The 26135-nt window shown below is 47.7% G+C and overlaps 4 protein-coding genes across 6 annotated transcripts; 2 read left to right on the forward strand and 2 right to left on the reverse strand.

Annotated features, from left to right (window-relative positions):
* Positions 1 to 1424: 1424 nt before the first annotated feature.
* BRCC3 (BRCA1/BRCA2-containing complex subunit 3) lies at positions 1425 to 7207 on the reverse strand. The gene is made up of 8 exons (XM_059824623.1): positions 7103 to 7207; positions 6554 to 6673; positions 5833 to 5920; positions 5058 to 5146; positions 4378 to 4433; positions 3658 to 3789; positions 3056 to 3099; positions 1425 to 2163 (listed from the first exon to the last, which is right to left on the reverse strand). Exons 1-8 carry the CDS (start codon positions 7205 to 7207, stop codon positions 2012 to 2014), a joined length of 786 nt encoding a protein of 261 aa, XP_059680606.1. The 3' UTR covers positions 1425 to 2011.
* A 418-nt stretch (positions 7208 to 7625) lies between these two features.
* Positions 7626 to 17744, forward strand: CMC4 (C-X9-C motif containing 4). 3 transcript variants are annotated; one of them, XM_059824626.1, is made up of 4 exons: positions 7633 to 7654; positions 8056 to 8111; positions 13265 to 13332; positions 16675 to 17744. In XM_059824626.1, exons 3-4 carry the CDS (start codon positions 13275 to 13277, stop codon positions 16842 to 16844), a joined length of 228 nt encoding a protein of 75 aa, XP_059680609.1. In that variant the 5' UTR covers positions 7633 to 7654; positions 8056 to 8111; positions 13265 to 13274; the 3' UTR covers positions 16845 to 17744. The 3 variants fall into 3 exon arrangements, with proteins under 3 accessions (XP_059680608.1, XP_059680609.1, XP_009820568.1); XM_059824625.1 differs by lacking the exon at positions 8056 to 8111 and having other exon boundaries at positions 7626 to 7654; XM_009822266.2 differs by lacking the exons at positions 7633 to 7654; positions 8056 to 8111 and adding an exon at positions 12148 to 12288.
* Positions 11271 to 12133, forward strand: MTCP1 (mature T cell proliferation 1). The gene is made up of 4 exons (XM_009822267.2): positions 11271 to 11553; positions 11652 to 11822; positions 11976 to 12027; positions 12109 to 12133. The coding sequence occupies exons 1-3, from the start codon at positions 11446 to 11448 to the stop codon at positions 12021 to 12023; spliced, it is 327 nt and encodes a 108-aa protein (XP_009820569.1). The 5' UTR covers positions 11271 to 11445; the 3' UTR covers positions 12024 to 12027; positions 12109 to 12133.
* Positions 17745 to 19113: 1369 nt separating the features above from the next.
* FUNDC2 (FUN14 domain containing 2) lies at positions 19114 to 25918 on the reverse strand. The gene is made up of 5 exons (XM_059824624.1): positions 25882 to 25918; positions 25224 to 25374; positions 23761 to 23836; positions 22440 to 22574; positions 19114 to 21775 (listed from the first exon to the last, which is right to left on the reverse strand). Exons 1-5 carry the CDS (start codon positions 25898 to 25900, stop codon positions 21698 to 21700), a joined length of 459 nt encoding a protein of 152 aa, XP_059680607.1. The 5' UTR covers positions 25901 to 25918; the 3' UTR covers positions 19114 to 21697.
* Positions 25919 to 26135: the final 217 nt, after the last annotated feature.

Consider the following 26135-nt stretch of genomic DNA (forward strand, 5'->3'; position numbering starts at 1 on the left):
CAGGGCAAGAGGGGCCTGTATTGGCCTCCCCCATAGGGTCTCCAGGCAAGAGAGAAGCCAACAAGAGGTCTTCAGGTGCTGCTATGGGGAGGGGCAAGCTGTGCCCCTTGGCCTGCCAAGCAAGGCTGAAGCCATTGACTTGATGTCTTCAGGTGCCAGTTGGAGTGAGGCTTGCTGTGCCCCTCATCTCCAGGACTTTTGGCTTCAGGCAGAAATAGATGAAGTGCTTTTGGGGCCCCATCTCATTGCTGCCTCATGGTTCCAGGATGCTTAAATGAGGGACTGCATGGTCTCCTCATGAGACCGGATTCAGCTAATTCTGTGTTAGCAGCATTAGTTTTATCAAAAAGTTTACTCTTGGTCAGCTCTTGCAACCTAAGGCTTCAACTACTTCAGATTCTAGTGCTAAGCAAGGCTATTAATCCTAACAATTCTCAACACTGCTGCCAGTGCCAGGCGGGTCCCTGGAGATGGGGGCTGGCCCTGAGCCTGCACAGCACCCTAAGGGAGAGGCATGGTGTGGTATGCAAGGGATGGATGACTTTCAGCTGCCTTGAGGACTTCCTGCCACCAGCCTTAGCTCAGCTGTGACTGCTGTCTGAAGCCAATGAAAGCACAGAAAGTTTTTTTTCCCCAGCACTCATGTGTGCCTGCCCCACCTTGGGAGAAAGATGGGTGCAGGCAACGGGACAGAGCCTCAGGGTTTTTTTTTTTTTTTCAAAGGAGTTCTACTGTTTGGAGTTTTGCTGATATCAATGCAGAAAGACTGAAAAGTGAAGTCTGACAAAAACAAGCTGGCTAAGGGGCTTCCAGGTCTGACAGCAATTTACAGTTTCTAATCAATATTGGCTATTCACTGGAAAGGGAGTGCCTCTTTCTCAGCTGTGTTGCTTTCATTCTCCCAAAGCAACAGTCAAGCTAATGAGTTGTCAGGAATGTCACAACCTCCACTGCAGTAATGCAGGCAGCTCATTTTCATCTACTTGCCTGTGTAAGGATTTAGATTAGAATCAAGGAGCTGAAACAGAAGTTTTAACTGTGCTGTTGGTTCCTTCGCTCACATGAGACTTCACATAACAGAATGCAGATGACAATCTATATGACGGGGGATACTCTGAAGAACATTTAAAGGATTAGTTCAACAACAGGTATTTTGTTCCATTTCAATCTAATGAAATTTCTGCAATTAAGTTCAGCATGTAAGAATGACAGGCTTGCATATCTATCGGTTCTCAGCATCTCAACCTTTTTCCCTCTGGGAGGGAACCATACTCCTCCCACTGAGCCAGCAGAAACAGTCCATTTTGTAGACCTCAGTGCTGGGCACACAACAGCATTACATGAAGTAAGGGAATAAAGACTGTATCCAAAAAATGCAGGCACTGGCACTTCGTAGCATCCATTTCATTTCTACTCCGAACAGCTCTGGCTTTGGAATTCTTTATTTGGTTTGAAGTATGCTGAACACAGATCCTATGTCAAAGTTCCTCCAGATCCCTTCCCAAGCTTCCCTCCCACCTCTTACCTGTCTGGGTGGATAATCAGTAAACCAGAACATTACTAGATGTAAGATCACAGTCAACTGAAGCTGCTAAAAGAAGGTAAAAGTTGGCAGCATCAGATATGACTGCAGGGATACACTTTTCCTGTCTAACCCTCCTGTTCTAGGCTCCTGGAAAACGTACAAAGCAATAAGACTTCTGTCAAAATATAGCAGAGGGAGAAACATGTTCCCCAGGTGTGTGCCCTCCGGAACGGAAGTCTCTTCAGGTGCTGCCCAACCACTGAGCTAGAACTGCACTGCATCATGCAACACCTGGAGAGATACCACTGCTTTCCATCAAGCTGGGGCAAATAAAGCCCTTATCCTGTAGAAGTGCTGCATGGGGCAAGAGAAGACACACAACTAGTATCTTCACTGTAAGGCAATGTAGGGCCACCCTTTAGCCAGGAGTAGGTCTTGCAGAGTTTTTTTTCATGTCTCTTTTCTCAACAGTCTGCATTTCCTCCTTCACTCTAAAGCAGCTAGCTCCTCCAGGAGCTGCTCCTTCTCCTGCTGCAGCTCCTGCATCCGCTGTTTGTTCTGCTCTAGTCTGTCCTCCAGCCACTGAAGAAGCGGCCCACTGATGGCAGACATCTGGCTGCAGAGGTTCTTTGTGAACACTGGAAAGAGCAAGAATATATGCCAGCACAAACACACAAAAGATTCGGCGTGCTACAACAACCCCAAAGCCAAGAGCGTTAGAGACAACCAAAGAAACCCTCCAACATCCTGGCCAAGGCAATCAGACATCCCCACAGAAAAGTCAGAATCAGCATCTTGCTAAACAGAGAAACAAGCTATTTCAATCCGATCTTTAGACACCCAGGGGAGGGATGACAGACCTACAACAGGAATCTGCATATAAATCGTCATTGATGCTAATTATTTTCTAAATTCAGAAGCAAAGAATGCCTCATTTATTGAACAGGTGAGAATGGACAATGGGGTATTTATCTTGCAACAGAAGCGGGATGAGGATTCACCTATCTCACTGGCAAAAGCAAAGATGACATATGCACATAACATACAGGAAGCATCAGGAGATGCAAGCATGCGTATACATCAGCCAGACACCACTTTAAGACTCACCAAATCCAAAATCCCCTTGCTGTTCTAACAGCAAAAAAAACCCACCAAACCAACCCAAAAAACCAAACAAACCCAAGGTATTGTAATTTTAACCAATTGTACAAAGGTCAAAGGATACAACAGCATTCATAAACCCCAGGATTAGGTTATTTTACAGCCCTTGATGTTTTCCTTTAAAGCGTTTAGTTACAATTCTGTTCCTCCACTAGAATTTATGTAACAAGATAAGCCTCAGGGAATTCTCTGGGTTATGCAGTGTTTGTGACTGGAAATGAATTGTATGGCAAAGAAAAAGACAAAGCTGTGACACAGCTGTGGTCTACTGTCCCCCAAAGTTAGAGCCAAACCAACCCCTGCTCAAGACTACACTGTTTTGACTCTGGGAGCAGCATCCTGGATTGCATGCAAAAAAGGAATCCTTACCTGAGCCATTATGAATCTTGGTTACGGAGTCTAAATGCGTGAGGCTAAGAGAATGAACAGAATGCAGGTTAGTGACAAGATAGCAGTGAATTGCATATTAGCCAAACCCAGGCTTCCTACAAGTCACTGACACTGCAGGTATATCTAAAACTCTTCACGTGTTGAAACCCTGTACATTCACAAGGATAACAAAGAGCTTACAGCACACAAACATCAGTGTTGAACACCAGAGGTAGAAAAAAAAAAAGCTGATATTGAACCTAATTTTTCAGACTTCTTCTCAGCACTCTTACCCTGATTGAACACTAATTACTTTCACACACAGACAACACCACTGAAGTGCCACCATTAGCTCACACACTCTAGCTCTTTTTTTGTTGCAGCAAAGGAGCAGTTACGCTTAGCTCTTGTGTGAAAGGCTGAGAGGACTTGAACTCCTTAATGTGAAGGTATTCAATCAGTTCTCCTACAAAGGCACGTGAGCTGCTAATGCTTCTTATTTTCTATACCACTGCTAAGGTTATGGTAATTTTAAGTACAGCAACAGTAGAACATGTTAGCAAAGACAGTCTTGGAGAGGGGTGCAGCCCTGGTGGTGTTACCTGTGAATTCTCCTGTAGGCATCTTGCTCTTCTTGGCAAAGGATCTTGGGCAGCTCTACAGCTGATTCTAGGCACACTTTCCCAATGGTTTCATGGGGGACAACATGAACAGGAATTTCAATCCTTTCGTATCTAAAAGGGAATCAGAGACAATTAACTTCAAGCAGCAAAGAAAACAAAAAAAGGACTTCTACAAACCTGCAACAGTCTGTCCAACACACTGCAGGTTTACTTTTGGGAACACATGTCTGAGTTGACAGGAAAATGGAAGCCTTTTATAGCCACACACTTGTGTTAAATTTTAATGATAAAATGCTAAAGCAACTAGATGGCCAGTACTGACAATATGATGCACAGCATGTGTGCGGTTGGTAGGGACTCTACTCCATGCAAGCTTGAAGCCTCGACCTCTAGAGTTGAAACCAAAAGGGTGGGCCTTCTACACAATGGATTACAGCACAAATTCACACCCAGACTGCAGTGTCCTACATGAAATCTCAAGCTACTAAGTTATCTAAGCTAAATTACTCAGTCCTAATCTTTAGATTCTCTTCAAGCAGCCTGCATTAGCAGAAGTAAGGAGACCTCATTCAGGCATCTCTATACAATATTTGCTCCTCATGATAAGCCTAGAAGCTACTTATTTGAGACAACCCAGAAAGGGGAAACAAGATGAAATACAACCTGACGCTGGACATAATATTCTCCTGCTGTACTCACTCTGAGCTCTTCTGGGCCTGAATGGACTGGAAACAAGTGTAGAGAATCCTGCCTGTCTAAAAGAGACAGCAGAAAGTCAGATTCCAAGAGCAAAAAATCATCTAAAACCACACGTTCCTTTAGGGAGCAGAATATGCTTTCAAATAGCATTTTTAACTGGTTGCAAAGGTACACGCTTTTCACTTCGATTGGTATGCTGGAACTGTTTACAAGCAGATACTGACAGAACCATTAACTATGAAAAATATCTTAAACAATAGCTACCTGGAAAACCTAGACACCACCCTCAGCTTATTTCACACTACAGCAGCATCTCCTAAAGAGGCTAGAGGCACAGAGTTGCAATAAGCTGTACCTGCTGGACTGAACAGCTGAAGGGTACTCACACATTTCAGTGCACACACATACTACGGCCATCTGATGCAGTCCCAGAACCCTAGTACCAGCCCAGCTCCGCTGGCTGGAGAGCCAGGCTGTGGATCAGCACAGAGTAATTAATAACTCATTCTTTTGTCATTGGGATTATGATTCAAACATCACCATTCTAGCCGTGCTTTGACTGTGCTCCGAGCAGAGCTCAGCACTTCTTGCAGGCTGCAGCAAAGGATTTCAGCTTTGCCCTGGGGCTCATGTTTTTCATGAGTACTTGGAGGGTTAATTGCTATTTTTAAGTTGCCTACCTTTGTGTTTTTGTCCTCAATGAAGCAGGAAAAGATAAGCCCTACAAAACCTTGGTCCATCATCTGATACATAGCTTGTGTGCGGACATCTGCAGACAAAGAAATATGAGAATAAGAACTGCACTGGTCACCTGAAGGAGTGGAAAAAGATTTGCCACCTTTTGAAGGGTAACCTGGAATTTGGTAACAAATGTCACAAGCTTTATTTTAAAGTACTTACTCGGGGTGACTAACTTAAAAAAAATTGATCCAATTTAAAATGTAATTAAATAGCAAATCTTAAAAATACAAGATGAGTTAATAAAAAAAGAAATTATCTTAGCATCAGCCTGGTGCCACAGATCACTATATAGCCATAATGTCCAACACGTATAAGATACTCACACACTTCTTTTAAAAAAGTTTTCCTTTTTGCATTAACACTCAGATGTCAAAAATCATCACAGCAGGCCTATGACTCCCACAGCTTTTTTTGCTGTTTCCCACACCCTAGATCTAGTTTTCCTGTCTGGAAGAACAGTAGTAGTAGTAGTAGTAGCTGATCTGTGACTACTGAGTCACGCGCTGTTTGAGCACGTGGAGCACACAGACAGGAATGGGGCTATACTGGCAGAGGTTCCTGAAGGCCACCCAGACAACCTTGTCCTACCAGAAGACATATGAGAAACCAAACTTTGATAGTCGCAATGTGCAGCTCTGAAAATCCAGTAAATCGAGTAATACAATGAGCCAGCTGTGAGTTTTCATATAGAACCTAGACCAAGACTGCTCTTACCAACATGCGATGGCCAGACAGTAATATGAGGATGAGAGTGATACCAGCCCACAACTCTCATGGGACGTCCCGTCATTTCAGCCAACCTGTATGTGAGTCAAGGTGCTTTTGAAACCAATAGAGCAAATGGAAGAAGTTTTTTGTACAAGAAAAAACAACAGAGTTTTAAAAGAGTTTCTCATCAGTCAACAGAATTCCAGATCACTTTAGAGGGGTGACAAAACACATGGCAGGAAGCTGATGAAAGCCTTTTCCCCATTGCTGGCAGGATGCCACTGCTGCAGAAGCAAACTGGATTTTGTTTGCATGTGGCAGTAAGCAACATGGCAGCAAGCAGTCCAAACCAGCATCCTTGAGTGTATGTAGGGAAAAGGCTCTCCAGTGCACCACGCTTGGAAACAGAGACTTGTCAACGTTTCATCTTCTACTAAGTCTCCCCACTGAACTGCTACCCACCCCCAAAAACACACTTCAGTTCTTCTTGTGACCAAATACAAAAAAATTATAAAAAACAGTTGTAATGCAACTCCACTACAAACGCTGCAACCAACAAAGACAGAATGGCAACTGCCAGCACAGCCCTCCAAACCAAACAGTTGTAGGAGGAAAGCAGCAGACAACTTCAAGCCAACTAGAACAAGTCTAAAACACAGCATATAAAAGGAGGTCTGAGGTAAACCACTTCACTGGCAAGTTTGCTTCTGTCTCTACTAAAGGATATCTCTGCTTCAGTAGAAGCAGCTGAAAGTTGCTCTGGCGAAATTTCCACACGGTCTTTTCTCTTATCGGAGCGGCGCAGGATGATCACAGAATGGATATGAACAATTCGGCTGGTGTCAACCTAATGACACAGAAGGAAAAATCAATCATTCCTCTGCTAAAGAAACAACCGCCCTCAAGGAAAAGGCCACCTCCTATACCTTCAGTAGGGAAAAGGTACGCATCAGAGTACAGTCAGGCGTGCAGATGGGAAGCTTTCCTGACTCTAAGCTTTGATTTTCACAGCAGCTGGAACTACGAGTCGGCGCTAGCCAGGAGCGGAGAGGGGAGGCCGGAGTCGCAGTGCCACGGCTCTGCTGGGGAACCGCCCCCCCACAGGCGTGTACAACGCTCCTTGCCGCGGTGACCAAGCCCCACTCGGAAGGTAAGAGCCCGCAGACCGCTATCCCACGGCCCGCACCGGCGCAGGCCACGAGCCCCACCCGGGCAGCACGTCCTCCCACTCTGTCCCCCGCGCGCCGCCCGTCTCTCCCCGGGGCAGCCCCGGTACCTCGCCGATGCAGAGCCCCATGACCTCCTCCTTCTCGGTGCTGAGCGCGTGGTTGAGGCACACCAGGAAGGCGTCGGCCTCCAAGTGCACCGCCTGCACCGCCATCTTCCCACCACCCGCCCGTCTTCCCCCACCACCCCCGGAAGCAGGCGGGGACAGGCCCCACCTCCCCCGCCTCGGCAGCAGGGCCAAGCCCAGCGGGGCTCGCTAGCCCTTCCAGCCAATCGGCGAGGCCAAGGTGCAGTCTGGCTTCCGGAGAGGCGAGCGGTGCCGCGCGGCGGAAGCGCCGTGTCGCCCACGCGAACGGTGGCCCCGGGGTTCCGTGCTGCAGCCACTGCCCGCGGCGGGGCGGGGCGGGCGGCGGCGCGGAGGGGGACGGGGCGGGGCGGACGGGGCGGCGCGGCCCGACCCGGCTTGAGGCGGGGTTCCTCTGCGCGCCGGCCATTGGGGCCTGCGAGCAGCCGGGGGAAGGCTGCGGGGTCAGAGGGGAGGGCGGGGGAAGGCTTTGCTCGGTGCACACGGCGCTGGCTGTCACCTGGCGCGGGGCTGCAGGTAGGTCACGGGCGGGCGGCCCGAGGGGCCCGGCCCGGCGCCTCCCGCTCTGCCTGGTGCCGGCTCATACCGAGGGGCGGCCGCCGAGCCCCGCAGGCCCGGCCCGGGTGGGAGGCGGTTGCTATGGAGACATGCTGCGCCCTCTTCCCGCCGCGGCGGCCGGGCCTCCCCGGCCCTTCCCGCCTCCTCCTCGCCACGGCCGGCCCGCCGCCCGCACCGGTCCCACGCCCGCTCCCCATCCTGCCCTCCCTGCGCCCCTTGTCCGTACCGCCCCCCACACCCCCTCCGCGGCCAGACCTTCATCGGGCCCGGCTCCCGCACCCCTTTCCTCGTTCTCCCCTTCCTTCTCCGGGGCTCCCCCCACACTATGTCCATCTCTTTTTGTCTTCCTGTTTCTTTAGATCCTACCAAAGCTAGACCTTCCCTCCCCAAACTGCTGGACAGCCCCGGCTGGTCGGTGAGCATCTGCTACCCCTCAGTAGATCAGGCAGAGCAGAGAGTGGAGTCACGGAGGTGCTTCCTTGGGGCGAGTGCTCCGGGCAGAGTAGAGTCCAAACCCCCAAGAAGAAGCTTTAGAGTGAGACAACATGCCCTTACATCAGCAGACAGCTCATCTGATCACTGACTTGTTGCAAGACACAGGCTGTTTTTTTCAGGAAAGCTTAGCTCCCTGTTAGCTCCCTGAAGGGTGTGTGCCCAGAGGTGTGCAGGCAGCTGTACACTCCCCGCTGGAAGGTGAAACTGGCCAGCCTTGGTCCAGAAGCTGTGTAGCCATGTTAGCACAACACTGTGGCCAATTCACTGAGCCACAGCATCACTTTTATTCCTTGGCACCTAAATGGCAGCTGAACTCTTCTAAAAATCTGACCCAGTGCCTTTTTAAAATAGAAGGTAATAAAGGGTGGTGTTTGTTCAGCTTGCTGAGTTCCAGCTCTGGGGATGGTCCAAGCAGCAGCTGGAGCAATTTCTTTCACTGTTTTCGTAAAATGTTTTAATGTACCCAATTTATAAGCAAATAAATTGTCTTCACCACAAGATGCAGTCTTCCTCCTGGCCATTTTCACATTTATTCACGTATTGTGTGGCTCACAAATCCACCTAGGTCCCATAACAGCATTAAACTTCTAAGGCCTGATGCTGAGATGGACGGAATACTTGCAAGTCTTGTTCCCGTCCATGGGGATAGGGCTTTAAATCTCCCCAAATCAATATCTTAAACAGCTCAGACTTCTGCAATTAGTTTGATGGGAACATTAAAATCTGTGTCAAAGGATGACGCTGCAATCCTGCAAATTTAAGTGATTGGTTTTCTGTTGGATGTGGGTTTTTTAATAGATTATGAAGCAAGCAATATAAGAAACAGGTTTTACAACTTGTTTTAAATATAAGTAAGCTTACTTGCCTCTCACCCATGGCTTCCTTCGGGCTTTTTATTGCTTTCTGATAAAATCTGCTAAAATAGGAATTGTATATGTTTTTCCCTTCTTAGAGTTTCAGGTGCAAAGCGCATGCTTTTTCAAATCTCCTGTTTCTTTTGTATGTTTAAGTACTAAAGACAGACTTGTCTTACTTCAAACCCAATTGATGGTTTTGCCTGACCTCAAGATTTTATTTGTGCCACTACCTGGGCACCTTCATAACAGTCTTGGAGACTGTTGAAAAGAGAGGCCAGACTGGGTCTTTGAACTTTGGCAACTGAATTCAGAACTGTGGAGTTCGGAGGAAGTTTGGGACAAATTAGTGGGGCAAAGGGTAAAAACACGTGTTAACCGTTGCCCATTCTGCACAGTGTCCTCTGCATGAGACCTTGTTCTGTCGGTCCTGTACCTATCATTACTACCATGTTCATACACAATAAACACAAACATACATGTTGTGTTTTAGTCCTCCTACCTGTAGTTCAGCAAGACTGAACCAGGTTAGTGTTTGGATAGGAGACCTTCCAGGAGAGTTTACTTGCTGTAGGAAATACTGTTCACTTACTGAGTAATATTTTTCCAATACTGAAGTCAGTCTTGAGTCTTCTGGTTCTGGGGATGATGAGCTGTAGAAATTTCAGCTTTGAATGGAATAAAAGCAAGTTCTTGAGCATTTTTGGTCATAATGGAGCTTTTGGCAGTTTACTGCAGAGTAGGAGAGTATCCTGGCCGAATTCCAACCTGGGTGATTACATTCAGCTGACTGAAAATGAGCAGTGGTGATTGCTGCATTTCACTGTTGGGCAAAGTGACTTCCACACGTGGGCTTAAATTTGTAAAGTGACTTAGGGTAAAGCAGAATAAAAAGGACTTACAGAAATGTCCCTTTAACCCTCATAGCTTATTCTTGACGGCCTTGTGAGGCTTGTCAGTCTGCTGTCACATTCCTTTAAATGCCAGTGATCCAGCTGCTGGGGCATTGCTTGGAATGGCTGTACCACATCACAAGATGGTCTTCAGAACAGTGATGCTTTTTATAATACACATACACGTTCCCACACAATCAGCAAGGAAACAAACAGAATGGGAGACAAAGAAATAATAAAAGAACATTCAAAGTTTTCTTCGTTAGAAATTGAAATACTGAGACAGTGCTGTTCAGGCTGATCCATGGTTGGTGTTTTGTTTTCAAAAAGGCTAAGTGATCCTTTGATTGAAAAAAAGTAGAGAAGCACTGATGTAAGATATAGAAGGCAACATGGAAGTGTATTTCCTGTTATATATGTACCCCAATGTATAACAATTTTTTCTCTGACTTTCCCTACTTTATTTTGTACCCAGATTTTCTTGCTCCTGTCTGAAATATGCCTTATAACTTTAGAAGTTTTCAGAAGACCACTGTGTTTCACTGGGATAGGAATATTGCATCGCATCTGCTTCATAGCAGGAGGAGATTATATGTATTACAGCTTAATTCTGTTCTACTTTAAACCTAGATAAAGAATGAAGACTGTCTGTACCATTTTGATTACCTCTTCTAGGGTTCAAAGAGAGAATCATTTCCCCTGACCTTCATTTGCTAATGGCTCAGCTTGATCTAACTGGTATACAGATAAACTTGCTGTTAAACAAAAATTCCAGTAGGAAGAACCACCTCAATGTCCAAAATTCCTTTGCCCCTGCTGGTATCAGTGGCTCTCTGTAACCATCTAAAAGCCGAACTACGCAAAGTCACGAGAGCTATTCACGAGAAGCTTGTATATGACTGGACAATGCTGCCGTCCTCTTGAGAGATGAGACGAAGGACCCTTCACAATGACAGCTCTGCAAGTTCCAAATATGAGAGTCGTGCATACGGAGTTTCATGCTTTGTCTCCAGAGTGATCTTCATTCTTGTTAAGCTAATTTCACCTCTTGTCACAAGTTTTGGTTTTGGGATTTATACCACCATTAGCCACGGAACTCCTGTGTAAATCACTTTTTTCTTTTTCTTTTTTTTTTTTTCTATTTACAGAAAGACTGTTAGTAGGACTGTTAGTGGAATAAACAAAGCCAATATTCACAGGGTTTAACTTTTTACCAATAGCACCTTTTGCCCCAGAATGCCTTACAAACGCCATACAGCACGCGTGTCCCAGTGTACAACTTGTCACGAAATTTCTGTTCACTTAGGTACCACCTTAGTTTCCCAAGCTGACTTTTAGGGACATTTCAACACATAGCATCTCATACAATAAGTCAGACGCCACCCAGGGGTGCCTTTGAGGTCTGAGAGCTTTCTCCGTCAATGTATTCAGAGCTAAAGATACCATGCGTGCATCCTGCGGGTTGATGCCGTCCACCTAACTGGAGCATCCTGAAGTGACTGAGGGAATGGCAGAAGGAGGGCACGCTGGCGCTCCTCCTGTCCGACTGTGGGTGCGACGCGTAGGTGTTTACTGCGATGAGCACCGCAAAACGTGGCTTGTGGCTACAGAAGAGGCAAGTGTCTGAGCTTCCCAGTGATTGTAGCTTTGCTATTGCAGGTGCCTCTACTGCATTGCCAGTAACTGCCTGCTCTTTTTGTTACTTTCCCCCAGGAGGAAGGTATGCTGAGGGCTCGGATCCAAAGAGTTCAGGTTCCCCTGGGTGAGGCGCTGCGACCCAGCCAGCTCCCCCCATCCCGGCTGCCTCATATGTGGCAGCTGTCCCAGGGTGAGCAGTACAGGGATAGTAACTCTCGCGTTTGGGAGATAGAGCACCATCTCATGGTAAGGATGGTGGCACCAATAGACCATAGTCATGCCTGTTTGTGAAGTCATTTGAGATCCTTGAGGGACGGCAAAGGACTGTTGTTTTGTTGAAGTCCATTAGCTCAGCCACAGTAACTGTAGACGTATTGAACTTTTCCTTGTCGCTTACAGCTTGGTGGTGTTGAAGAACTGCTGCTTAAACTCGTGCCTGGTGATTAATATGGTATGTGTAGACATTACCCCTGCTTTGTACTGTGCTCTGTTTATTCCCAGTCATTCTTTAATATGAATTTTTGTCTTTCAGGAGCAGTGGCTCTAGGAAGATGTCGTATATTTTGTACAATAAATGATTCTCTCTCCACTGAAATGCAGCCACCTCTGGGGTGGAAGCAGTTAAACAACACACAGCAACATCACACAAGAGTTTAGGACAGGCAGTGAAGAGGAGTATTGTGTCCAAGTGAAACATCAGGGGGAGTTTTAGGTAGGCAGAATGTAATTGCCCCAAGTGGAGTTTGGCCAGGATGCTGGAGATATTGCCCTAGTGATATTGAAAAGTGCTGTGGGCTGGTGAATTATCAGAAATTTGAAAGGCAGCACCTCCCTAGCTCGGGGCAGGGGCAGGAGGTGAACTGTGGCTCAGAGGGAGCTGAAGTCCCACCACTGCTTTTGGTAACAGCGGTGCTTTCCTGTAGAGGTCTCCCATCCAACTACTAGTACCACCAGTTTTTGCTTGTCTTTTGATCTCTCACAGAAGATTACAGTTACAGGCGTCACAGCTGCAGAAAGTCAAATTGAGTGTCTGAAATCCCACTTTCTAGGGATTTGAACAAGACGGAGCTGTCCTCCAGTCTGCTTTTTTTTTTTTTTTTTTTTTGGGGGGGGGGGGGGGCGGATATTTCCAAGAGAGTTTCTCCTGGAACAAATAAACAAAAAAACCCCTTCTTTTTGTCTTTATGGGACATACACAACTAAGTTGTTTTGTTTGGTTGGGTTTTTTAAAATGCCTCCTCCAGCTGCAGTTATACGACTAACACCAAATCCTTGGTTGTGTAGAGCTCACAGAGAGGACTTTTACACAAATACATGTTTTAGTATAAGGTCTAGAGGCACAGAACTGTTAAAATTAGTCAGCCATGTTAATTTGAATCTTTGCTGGAATCTTTGTGCATCCAAGTAAAAGAGGACACATTTTGACCAGAGAAAAGAAAAAGGCCTTCAAGCCTAGCAACAAAACTTTCCGTATTCATTGTTCACATTATCATCCTTTAACCAGCCACAGAGAATTCTTATGTATGTTGGCAGGCATCTGCAAGAAGCAATAGATGTTTTCTGAACTGTCTGTGATAGAGAGGGAAATTGGGAGATCTTTAAAGCCTTGGCTTTAAGACAGTGTCTTGCCCCCCTGAGTCCCCTGAAAATCATGTTGTTTCTACAGTAACATTTTCCTATCATTTTAGTTCTCTGAACATGTCCCAGAAGGATCCCTGCCAGAAACAAGCCTGTGAAATACAGAAATGCTTGCAAGGTACTAAGTGTCATTTTGTCTTTTTGGTGTCTTGATTTTTGGTGGAACTTAATTCTTTTAACCTAACCCTCTTCTCCTTTCACCTTGAGAAGGAAGAAAGCAAGCACATTAGCATCACCTGGTTGCACAGCAAACAAAATTATAATGTGTGGTTTTAGTAGAAGTCCCTTGTGCTTGATTGTAAATAACGAGACACCATTAGTACAAAACAGAGCATTTTTAACAGTAATGTTGTGCTTATTTCAGAGTGTTCTCCATGCTGGTAGTTAGATCCCATGTGTAGTCTTGGGACTTGGCTGTAGGCGGGGAGAGCTAGACATTATAATAAGCTCTCTTACAGAGTGGGTAGTGAGGTAGTGGGTGGGTTGTATGGGAAGACTGCAGAGCGTCTAGCTCCAGGGGTATTTTAAGAGCAGGTCAGACAGATGTCTGTCAGGAACAGGCTAGGTGTATGTGATCTGGCCTTAAGGTATGCGATAGTCTCCCTCTGGAGACCTTTAATAGCTGTTTTGTATTAGCTTAGCTAAATATTTGTAGGGGCAAGGGAGATTATGTGATAATGTATTTTGGGAGCCTGAGTTAGGGAGAGCCCACTTGTTACTTTCAGAGGACAATATTTTAAAAAAACTTCTGTTGCTTTTTGGAAAAGGGTTTGCCTTATGGAATGAATAAGAGAAAGCATTCCTCTGTGCCAAGGCAGCTCAGCCATATGGGAAAGAGTTCTTCCTAACTTAACCTGGTGGAGCCCTTAGCCAGCATGCTCTGAGCTTCACGTGAGAATAACTCATGGTGTTAGACCAGGGATGACAAGGCAGGAGGCTAGCAATGCCACAGCTAAAATTAGCCAGGCCAGTTCCACAGCAACTCATTTCTGCCTTTAATTTATTTGCAGACTACAAGCAGGTTAGCTGAAATACAGCAGGCAGGGAGGAGGGGGTCTTGCTGGGGAAGTAGAGGGATGGCTTTGCAGGCTGCAGCAAACACAGTGATTGCAATCTGTGGAGGTAACAGAGCAACCCCGGTGGCTGGGGAGGAGCGTAGGAGGAAAAGCATCTGGGAAAAAGCATGGAAAAGCAATAGTCAGTTACTGATAGATGTCTGTCTTTCCCAGGATTGTTTTTTGGAAGCTGTGTTCAGCTCAAAGCAAGGGCTCAAACAACCCCCTCTACATGTCTCCTACATTTGTCTAAATATTACCTTTTACTGTCTTCCTGGTTTGGAGCATTATCCCATGAAGGGCTGCCTTCGCCCCCCATTGTAACAGCACTTAAAAGCTAATGTTTGTCCCTGTTTTGGTCCCATCTGTGACAATGTTCTTTTTATAACATTCATGGAGGTTATTGCAAGTGTTTTACCTGTGTAGGTGCGTGTACAGATTTGATCTGAACGGTTAAGTGTTAGCAAAGAAGCTCTTTGACTCTGCTACATGCACACTCCGCTGTTTACTGCTTCTGTAGCTATCATTTTGGAGTGCTGTTGTTGTTCATGTATTATCATGCTGTGGAGTTGTCCGAGATGCACAGATGAAGCAGCTGAGTTGACAGACAGCAAAGCAATTTTTCCCTGTAAGAATTAATGCGATAGAAGATGTATACAGAGCCTTAACAGAGCAGAGACAGTGTACACAGTGCAGAGGACGGAGGGCAGAAGCAGGACCTTTGGAACATGCTGGCTTTTCAAAGGCTGATTTTAGAGTGCGTCATTGTTCCAAAAGATCTTGCCTGCTTCCTCTGTGAGACTGAATGCCCACTGTAAATCTCTTTTGTGTTCTGCTGTCCATTGGATGAATAACCGTTGTGCTTTTCAGGAATATATCCTTGACAGATATCAGGGTGTGCCTGTATGTAGCCGTAGTTTTAGAAACAAACCTGCACAGGCAGAGGATCAGTTAGGAGAGCCTTGGAGCACTCATCTTAGGCAGGTTATGGCAGAGAGAGATTAGCTCTCTTCTCCAAGGTCCTGTTGTAACTCACCATAACCTTTTTCTCAGGGGTGACCTCTGTGCTTGTGTTGCAGGTTACTCACCAACCCAGTTAGTTAGGGAATTCATAGCCCAGCGATCAGAGTAGGCTGGCTTGCTTGTTCATTGGAAGGCATTCAGTGCTGCTTTCTGGGCTCACCAGCGGGTGCTGTGTTTGTCTCACATTGGGTTACTGTTGCTTCTTTTAGTCTTTTAAAAATCAGTGGCAGGTGAGGGGTGAGTGCAGCGATGTAGTGATTGCATAGCTCATCCAAGGCAGAGCGGGTAGCTCTGCACACCCTGCACTTCTACGCAGACAGTCAGATAGTTATTAATTCAAGCCACAGACTCAGTCTGCTCTCATACCCACAGGGCTTCTCTCCGAGAGCCTGGTGGCCAGCACTGCAAAGCACTGTGGGCTTCGCCACCTCAGCTGACAGTGGCAGCCAGCAAAGCACTAGGGCAGAAAGGATGCTGGAAAATCACCTGTGTCCTGCAGTGCCTGAACCTGCTGGTGCGGTGAAGTCTCTTGGAGCCTGAAACAAAGGCAATATGGAGAAAGTACAGAGGTGGGCATAGCTGTGCCGTGCACAAAGATGTGAGCCCAGTCATCCCAGGTCAGACTAGGAGCTCATTTAGCCCCATGTCCCAGCTCTGGCAGTGTCCAAGAGGAGAAGCCTAGGAAGGAAAGTGAAAGGAAGTCAAGTAACAGTTGTGTGGCTAAGGGACCTCCTGAGCTAGAGGTGGGACCTTTGTGTGGAAGATGGTTATGTCACTGGCTCTGTGCAGTTGGATTTGGCTGCTGGCATCTGGCTAAGCGTTCCTGCTAGCATGCTGCCTGCTTCAGTTACACTGCAAAGCTACAGCCTGCCCACAACAGGCCACCAGTAGGAGGTTGGCAGTCATGCTCCTCACCCTTGCTTTTACAAACCCCTCAGTGCTGAAGGGTGCACATGTCCCTGTTTATACCAAGTCCTCTTTGGATGCTCTTATATTTACACTCAGCTGTAAACATTATAACGACATCGCAGCTGGGTTGAAGACCATGGATGACAAGATCCAGCTTAAAAGCACACAGGATAAAGAAAGTAAGGATTGAAGGGAAGCCTCATTCTTACTGTAGTGAGAGGTGATAGCTACAAAACTGGGAGACTGAAGATGCTCCCATCCACAACAGCAGGTCTGCCTTTGCATGGCTTTAGATAGCTGAAACTAAAGAGAGATTTTTGTAGAGCAGAGAAAGTGATGAAATGCTTCTAAGCAGCTCTTGCTTTCCAGAGAAACACATTGCCCAGCAGCTGAAGGGCTGGGCTAGATGTGTCCCCTCCGGGGACAAAGCCTGTTCCCCTCTGCAGACTTAGTGTCTCCTTCTTATTTTCCAGTGAACAACTACCTGGAGTCTAAGTGTGAAACCATGCTTCAGGAGATGCGGAAGTGCTGCACCCGGTACCCCAAGGGCAGATCCATCTGTTGTTCAGGGTTTGAGAAAGAAGAAAGGGAGAGAGAAAAGTTTAAGGCGACTTCAGAAGGAATTCCCCCAGCACCTCAGTAACACAATGCAGCTCCAGCAGGTGCCGGAGCACAGACTAACCTGCAGAGCTCGTGTGTGTTTTTTCAAGCCTTCTTTAGACTTTCAGGAAAGCCAGATCGCTCCTAGAACACACCGTCCGGCACACCAAAAAGTATAACGCAGTACCAACAGATGGCCTGGTTAACAGACTTTATTTTCTCTACCAAAACATCATCTACATTGTCTTTGCATCGCACCTGTGTCTGTGAAAAGTCAACTTGATGTTTTTAGAATGCTTACCTTATTCTAATCCATCCTTGCTCTCAAAATGGAGAACTGGAACCAAGTTATTCTGGCTGTTGGAGTGAGAGGTACAGGAAATGAGCTCAGAAAAGGGAGTGAGTTTAAGTGTGACACATGAAACAAGCCTGTCTTGACACAGCAAAGGTATTGCTGCCATCATGCAGTAGTTCCAGACATTTGCCTGTCCAGTGGTTCAAGCTCAAGAATGGGAATCAGGTCTGGGAATTGTTCCTAGGTCTTGTATAGATCATGAGTGACTACAAGTTACTTTGCCTAAGTGCCTCACTTTCCCACTGGACAGACTTTTGGTTACTTTATATTTGAATTGCCTACACGCTGCTATTTGCATGACAAAGATGTTACAGGAACATTATTTCAGGGATTGCTACAGGAATAGGATTTTTTAAAAAAAAAAAAGCAATATTCATTTGAAAGATCTGACTGTTGATATAAAATTTATAAATTTATGTATAATTGAACACCTTTAAGCAATATGTTATGAACCCAGCATAGTTCAACCCGCTGGTACCCAGAGGCCTGTCACAAAGCCCTGGGCTAGATCCAAGAACTGATTTAGGTGCTGCTTACTGAACAAGCAGTTGTAGGCACTTGCTTTCAACACAGCATTCCAGACTCACTCACAAGCCGGCTGTGTCTGGACCCTAGGGAGAGATGGCTTTTCAGAAGCTCTCACCCATGCAGAATTTCCTGTGACCTGTAGAAAGAGCTCGGTAGACAGGTTCCTGCATCACCCTCAAGAGCTGTCTAAGTCTCTCCGTCCCCTGTAGCAGGAGTCCAGGCACCTCAGTGGGTGCCAAGTCCATTACAGGGCCTAAGCACCTAAATATCAGACTTCGAACCCACTAGGCCCCTAACTCTGTCATTAGATCTAGCCATAAAGGACTTTTGTGCTGTGATCAAGTACAACTTACTTATGAAATACAGCTTCTATAAACAGACCACTGTAGTCTAGGCACAATAGTTGAGTGTATTGAAGCCTAGAAGAGCAAACCATCTGTATTCACTGCTCTGAAATACCATGATACAAAATAAATGACTGGAACAAATTGTAGTCTCAGTTTGGTTGTTCTTGAGAATACAACATACCTGCAAGCCGGGCAGCTTGGCTGCCATTCACAGTCTAGAGCTACATGTGATATCATCATGTTTAAATAGAAGCTGCTTGATTATTTTTATAACCAGGGCTCAAGACCAGAATAATTCAGGGCTAGCCTTCCCCTCCCACCCCCTCCCTCCCAAAAAAAAACCTTAAGACAGAATACGGGTTTTAGTATTCTTGAAAAGTAGAGGAAAGTGATGACAATGTTGTGAAGCAGCTCATTTTGCCCTATCTGAGCAGGAGCAGTAGAAAGTCATTAAAAGATGATAAAAAAATAAGTATTTAGGCTTCTGTTGTGCCTATTAAAAAGAAAAGCCTTGTCTCCATGGCCATTTCTACTCGGGAGGCCCTGAAGCCAGGCTGACAGCAGAATCACCTTCTGCCCCAGAAGCATCCCACCTTTTGGGAACATGGGTGATTGGTGCCAGGATCATCAAGGAGAGGGATTTATTAAGGCAGCCCATGGTTACCTGCAGAGAAGAGGGAAGGCCAGTGGCCTCATGCTACTGGACTGGCTGTAACTGCTCCTGTGACTCAAACGCAATACACAGGATAAGACAAGAATTACGCTGGTTCCCAAGAAGTCAACAGACCTCACACATAGAAGCTATTACAGCAAAATTGTTTAATAAAATATCACTTCAACAAGCATTTACATAGAATATAAAAACACTTTAAAAGCCCAGTGTGTTTTAAACCTCATACTGGAATAGACACCAGAAGTTGTTGAAACAAGACCAAAAGAAGCAGGGGCGGGGGGGGGGGGGGAAACACCTCATCTTAGTACCTGCAACAATGAAAATGCATCCCCACAGAGGTTGATTCAGCATCAAAGCTTCCAGTGTGAGCCCACAGCATCAAACGGTGCCAGCCACAAGCCCTGCCTGCATTCACATCAAACTCATGAATTTGTCCCTTGTTCCCCCTTCCAGCAGCAATTGAGGTGTTTTAGCTCCCTCTCTGGGCCATCTCTCTCCATAGCAGCAAGTCAGGGCCCTGTGGAGCACAATCCAGTACACCCTTCCCTGGGGCTGGGCAGAAACAGTGACTTATTTGAGCCTGAAAAACATCCCTAAGGTCTGTTTATTATTTACTTTGAGCTTTGTCGTTGGAGAAAGCTTTGTGGAGATTAGTGCATCTCAGAAGAAGTTGTGTTATGCAGCACACCAAGCAGAGAGGCAGCAATGCTGTTTTCCTGCAGGAACAAGAGATACCCTGCAATACAAATGTATCAATTCATGCATGTTCAGCCCTGCAGGGTTCCTACAAAAACAAACCCCCAAAACCACCACTGTCACTCCACTCCCAAAGACCAATTTACTGAAGATCTATTTGCTGCATCACATCGCTCCTGCAGTCCTGGATGGCTTTGAGGAAGACCATCATTAAAAGGATGTGAGTCCAGCTGCTCCTTCATTCTCCTTTGCCATGTATGGCAGGACAGGAGCAAAGATACCAACTTCTGTTTCCCGATTACCTGCAGCCTCTTTTCCGATCCTGAAGGTGAGAAAACCTCAGCTGAATCAATGTGTTGCTACACTGACACTTCAAGAGAGCTGAAACAAAATTAACAGCTGCATGTGCTCATCCCAAAACCTCTGGTGGAAGAACCCACCATTCCAGCTCTTCCAGCAGCTCTCGGGGGAAGATCCCCATTTCTAGCCATACTGAGAGCAGCAGCAGATGATCAGAAAGGCATTACCCAGCACTGGAGGTAGGATGCAGTCACTGAGCCAGGTGCTACATCCTATCACCCATGCGCTACATCCTATCACCCATGCGCATCATCATTCCCTAGCATGTTTCCCATTTGAAGGATGGGCTGACTTTCACATTAAAAAAAAAAAAACCAAAACAATTTTTGGCAAGATCTTCTACATGTACCTTCTGGAGGACATCACCCCACCGTCACGCAATTCCCCACACTCTGGAAAGCTGCAATGCCAGCCCAGCACAGCCAATGCAGATGACCTCTAAGGAATTATTTATTTTTTTTTTTTTTAATTTTCTCTTGTAGGTTAGAGTTCTGCTCTGCACACAGCTGCACTAGGACAGACTGTCCAAAAACAGCTGAGCTCTGCATCTGGGCTGCCTCATCACCTGCAGGAGAAGGACTGCAGCTCATGGAATTAAACAAGCAGCTTTTTCTGTGGAAATGGTAAACGCAAAGAAGGAAGGAACATAACCAAAGCAGAAAGTATGGAAATGAGCCACTCCCACAAGAGCACAACCTGGTTTTCCCAACAGTTTTGTCATTTCAGTTGCTTCCAGAGACCAGGGAGATGGAGTTTGTGCTCTGCAGAGCAGGTAAAGGACTGCACTCCAAATTTCACATCCTCCCCTGCCACCACTCCAGCAGAGCTGGCAACAGGGACCCTGGACCAGTACAGTGTACCCTAAACAGGGATGCATTTCCCGTCTACAATCCTATCCCACACAGTTACAGCTCTAAGAGCATCACCAACGCCAAAGTGGCCAGAGAAGGTCATGGTAGACCTAGAAAAAACAGTCTGAGGCTCAAGGTGATTTACAGTAAGTAGCACAGCTGAAATGCACACTGCCTGCGCCAGCTAGCCTGACACAGACAGGTCAAGCACGCTGGAAGTCTGCCCACCACAAGAGAGCGCTTCAGCACATTTCAAAGGCTGAGCAGTCAGCTAGCAAGCAAGACTAAAGGCTAAAGACGCTCTACAGTGCAGGAAGCTTGGTGACTTTCAGAACACATGATGAGGAAAGGGCCTGGAGAGTCACCCACGGTGCTCAGTTTCCATCAGCAGTGCCAGTGCTGCAATTCCAGTAAGGGGTATAAATAACAGCAGAGGAGAAACCAAACAGCCATCTATGTGCAGTGCAATGGCAGGGGGAGGGCAGGAGAACCCCCAGCACCACATATAGCATGAACTTGCTCCTTATTCACCTGCCCTGGACACAGCCCAGGCTGTCCCCTGACACTTCTGCATCCACCCCAGGACAGCCAAGCACATTTTGGATTGCACACACCACCTCTGTGCAGACGAACGCACAGGCTTTCTAGGTACTGGGGCAGGAAAAGTGCAAGCTAAATAGCAGTGAACAGCTGGCACCTGTTGTACATATATACTGGCAGACAAATGTACATATAACAGCCCTGAGCACCTGGGAAGAAGCGCATTTCGGAGATTTCTCTGCACTACATGTTTATGAGGCTGCAACTCATCAGAAAATTTGGGACTGGGCACATTTGGTGGGGAGAGGAATCACAATGATACACCAGGAGTTATAACCTTTCAGACTGATCCCAGCATCCTAACAGCCCAGACACAGGAAAAAGTTGGAAATCAGAAGCAGCATTGTAAGAAGTAAGGGCTGGAACCTGTAAGCAGAAGGAACTGAGCCTGTCAGCAACATCCTTTGACTTTTAAGTGAGAGAGAGAGAACAACAGTAGAGGAGGGCAGGGGAGGCTGAGCATGAAGGGAGAGTCGAGCGCAGTTTCTAGGATGCCATTCCGAGCAGGAATCCTCCAGCAAACCCTCCAGTCAGGATAACATTCTTCTTCAGAAATATGATCACCTAAGCAGGGGAGAGAAGAGCCAACAGTGTTCAACAACAGCAGGTCACCCAGCCACCCTTCCCACAAGAAGGCATCCCTTAGGTTGTTCTCCAAGGTGAGCGATGCTCGGAGAGAGGCCACTGCTCAGGTCTGGGAAAGTATCCTACCTCATGACCTCCCCTCCCCAATCTCCCCGCTGCATGTACAGCTCCTGAACTGATCCAGTCCCAGCTCAGCCCAGATCCTCTGAGAGCTGCAGTCTGAGCCTACGTGCCCTAGGGCTCTCTCACAACCAGCACAGTCAGTCTGACAGAAGGGGCTGCTGATGGTACGTGCCAGACCAGGGTACAGCAGAGTCCAAGGTAACTAGACCACTCTGCCACCAGATCTGCTTAGCTTTTCTTGTCAGACTGAAGAAACATTTCTCCCCACAACCCCAGCACGTTTTCTCCCAACCCCAAGGAATTTGCAGCAACACATGGTGACTGATGTCATGCCTAGAAGCCGCCCTGGCTGTCTCAAATACGCATAAATAGCTTTGCCATCTCTCCAGTTTTGCTGTCATGCAAGCATTCCCTCCTTGTATTTGCACAATGGAAGATTCGCAAGAGCCCAGGAGTCAATCCCATTTTCTGTTGTCCCTCCAGCTAAGCACCTGCACACGCCCTGGGAGAGTTTTCTCACCTCATCAACTCTGCTTTTCACTTCTGGGGACATTTTGTTACCACTGCTGTGAAATTTCAGCTGCTGCTTGGCTTTGTTCACATCCCGTTCTACTAGCTTCCAGTCCACTTTGATGTATCCTGTGTGGTTTGCAATCTAGAGTTTTAAGGGGTGGAAACAAAGTTCCTGGAGTAAAGTCCTGCATGACCAGGGCTAAACAGACCCCCTTGCCCACCCACCTTCCCTGATCACAGCCGCCTCCCACACACTAGTCCTGTGGGCTGAGAGGATGAGCACACTAGCTTAAGAATTGGACAAAGGACCACCCTTGTAGCTGTATTAACTGTCCTGCAACATCTGTCTCCCACAGTAATCCCCTAACAGCAGGGCACACATTGCAGCTTAGCCTGTTTCAGCCCCTACTCTTTAATGTAAAGCTGGCATCACCTCTCCCTCACAACTGCCACGTGTATCATTGGGACTCTGCAGCTCTCCTGCTGCTGTGGGTGGACACAGCTATTATTAGCCTCTTCCTCTCTAAATATTTCATCTGGTCAGGATGATTCAGCAGTGAAACTCTCTCTGCCCAGAGCAAGCTTTTGGCTTTCAGCAGAACAAGCAGAGCCAGAAGAGCGGGGAGAATGAGTCACACACGAGACAGCGCCTGAGAAGCAAACAAATAAGACTGCTGAGTGAGGCCTGAGAGCTGTTCTGCCTCCTGCAGGATGTATGAGCTAGATGTCCACATCCGAGCAACCCTCAGTGCCAGGGTTCTTGGAAACCAGGAGAAATTGTTGAGGACAGAAAGATCTCCATTTCTCTCCTTTTCCCCAATGCTTTACAGAGTCCATCTGTGCTGGCCTGACTCCTCAGGTAGACAAGTTTACAGGGAGCATATCATAGACATGGACAAATCCCTCTTGACAGCCAGGGCTGTTTCTCAAGGGACACCATCTCCACAGGCATAGGGCTAATTAAGTAGCCAGTTCTGACCGGACAGTCCTGCAGCAGCAGCGCAGTTTGCCACAGCCAAAGGCTGCCTCCTGCTTCACTCAGGTGCCCCTGCAGTAACAGCCCCCACGTGCCTTTGGCCTGGCCTTTATTAGCAGACCCTAAGCAGATAGCACCTTTTGGTAATCCTTAAGTTTACACACACTGATCCTGCTTTGCTGCTAAATCTGCGTACCCTGGGGAACACATACCCTTGACATCCACGGCCACACAGAGCTCCTGGCAGACTGGGAAACTGGCCCCACATGTCCCAACAGGCAATGATCACTAGACAGCCCTTCACCCCCACCAGCACAGTTCTCGGAAAGCTTGGCCCACTGTCCATACACACCTGAAGTAGGAAAAAGCCACCTCCCACCGCTGTCGCTGCCAGCTTTCCAACTTTCTGGAAGATGAATCCAGTACACCTACAAATCGACCAGGATCCAGTCAGAATGAGATACCAAACACACACTCCTCAGCATGCTTTCCACAGGCAAGGCTGCCTTTGGCAGTAATTACCCAGCCTGACAAACAGCAGAAGAAACACACGTGCAACCAGAGAGAAAGAGAAAGGATTTGTGCCCAGCCGAAAACTGATGCTTTCTAGCTTTTCACTTCTCACTATTGCATTTCAGCCTTTTGCAGTTTTGATTCTTATCTCTTCAATGTCAACCTTCTCCCAAAAGAGTAATCTGAAACATGTGATTTCACCAAAATCAACAAGTGATTTTAGTTTTTTTTTTTTTAAACTGGTATCATCTCTGAAGGGAAATTAAACAGCACATCTGCTGCTGCTCCAAGATAGAGCACGGGGAGATAGAAGCATGCAAGCTTCTTTGTGGCCCAAACAACTGCTTACTTTTCATTTCTCAGAAGAGAAAAATGCTGAAACAAGCAGACAGCAGTGGTCTAAAGCTACACTGGTCTCCAAACGGGGTTACACGCTCTCAACATGAAAGACATCACTGCAGCCACCAGAACTCAAGCAAGCGCCACGCCATTGCTCAGTCATACAGCAAAGGGGCTAGTGTATTGTATTACCCAAAACAGACTTTACTTTGACCACGGTTTCCTTACCAACATTGCAAAACAACACAGCAACCTGCTCTTACCTATTTCTGAATACATACACTCAGTGAAGATACAAGAGAGACGTGGCCAGCTCATACTTTCATCAGAAAATGAAGATCTGTCATACACTTTTAAATGGTTACCCCCATGCCAGACAAAGAAGACAGGCACAGCAAGAAGGAAAGCAGTGTAATTACACCAAGTTTTCAACTCAAACAATGCTGCTGTGGGAAAGAAGTTGCAAATAGAGACAAAAGCCACCAGCCCCAGCACTTCCTACAAGCGACACGAAATCCCAGGAACGTTGCCCACAGGTGCAATAAGCCACCTCCACAGGAGGTTTTTGTGCCGATGCCTGAAGCACATCCAGCTCCAGGGAAGAAGGTATCCTTGTTCCAAGAGGCTCATATTTGCCTGTCCTAAATTCAATACCACCACTTTATGGCAGAAGTTAAAGAGAACTATCTCACCTCAAAAATTAAAGCCTGATGCCATTTTCTTCCCTAGGAGATAGTCTCAGTTCTTCAGCTCCACATTAGAGACAGCTTTTAAGACATCCCACAGTTCAGCAGAGCATGCCAGGGCACAGTGAGCTGAGCAAGCTGGACACCTGCCTTCTCTGAAAGACTGCCAGATGACCACCCTGCACCTGTCAGCGCATTCCCAAGAGCCCAGCTAGTGCCTACAGGCACTAGTTGCCTGCTTGCAACAAGCAGCAACGGCAACCCCTGCACATCTTACCATCCCGTTACCCCTCCGATCACCAGCTGTGTGGCCACATTGTATTTCTCGGCACTCGACCCCGAGCTGGGGGCAAAGACCTTGCGCCACCAGGGCCGGTTCTTGGTGTACTCCGCCAGGTCCAGCATGTTGAACGAGTCCTCCTTCACACCTGCAGGCACCTGGAAAGGCTCAGTGCCAGGACTGCTGTCCCACAGCTCCCTGCCAGCTGCCCAGGGCCTCCCCAGGGACACGGGACCCCTGCCCACTCACACAGCCCACGGGGCCTGGCACTCCCCACGGAACTTTGGGAACCCCCAGGCCCCACGCCCTCCCCCGAGGGCCTCAAACCCCACCCAGGGCCCCTCAGACCCCGTCCCAGGGATCCCTCACCACCCTCGGTGCTCCCGCAGGTTATGCCCCTGAGGAAAGGGCAGGGGCTGAGGAGCCGTGTCCCAGGAGCTGCCCCCAGAGCGTCCTGCAGCAGTTCGGACCCTCAGGCGGTGCCGGGCCCCAGTACCGACTGCCGCGCGTTGAGAACAGAAACGATGCCGCGCAGGGCACAAGCCCCGTTCTCCGCCGGCGGGGCCGAGCTGGGGGAGCTGGGAACCCCGCCGCCAGGGGCAGAAGAGTGGGGGGACCCGCCGCCGCCATGCCATGCCATGCCATCCCGGCCCACCTCCGCCCGGCACAGCCATAGCGCCGCTGGGCTCCGCTCGCCGCCGCCACCGGGCCGCCGCGGGCACGTGACCACGCGGCGCAGGCGCAGGCCCACGGCCACCGCCTCACGTGGCCGCGCCACGTCACGCCCCCGGCGCGTCATTGAGAGGAGGAACGCGCTGGGAGGGGGGCGGGCACGGAGCGGCGGCGCGCCTGGGGGGAGCCCGGGCACGCGCGTGGGTGTAGACCGGTCGTGGCCATGCATGTGCGCAC

Source organism: Gavia stellata, chromosome 14, assembly GCF_030936135.1.
Source record: "Gavia stellata isolate bGavSte3 chromosome 14, bGavSte3.hap2, whole genome shotgun sequence".
Taxonomy (NCBI): Eukaryota; Metazoa; Chordata; class Aves; order Gaviiformes; family Gaviidae; genus Gavia; species Gavia stellata.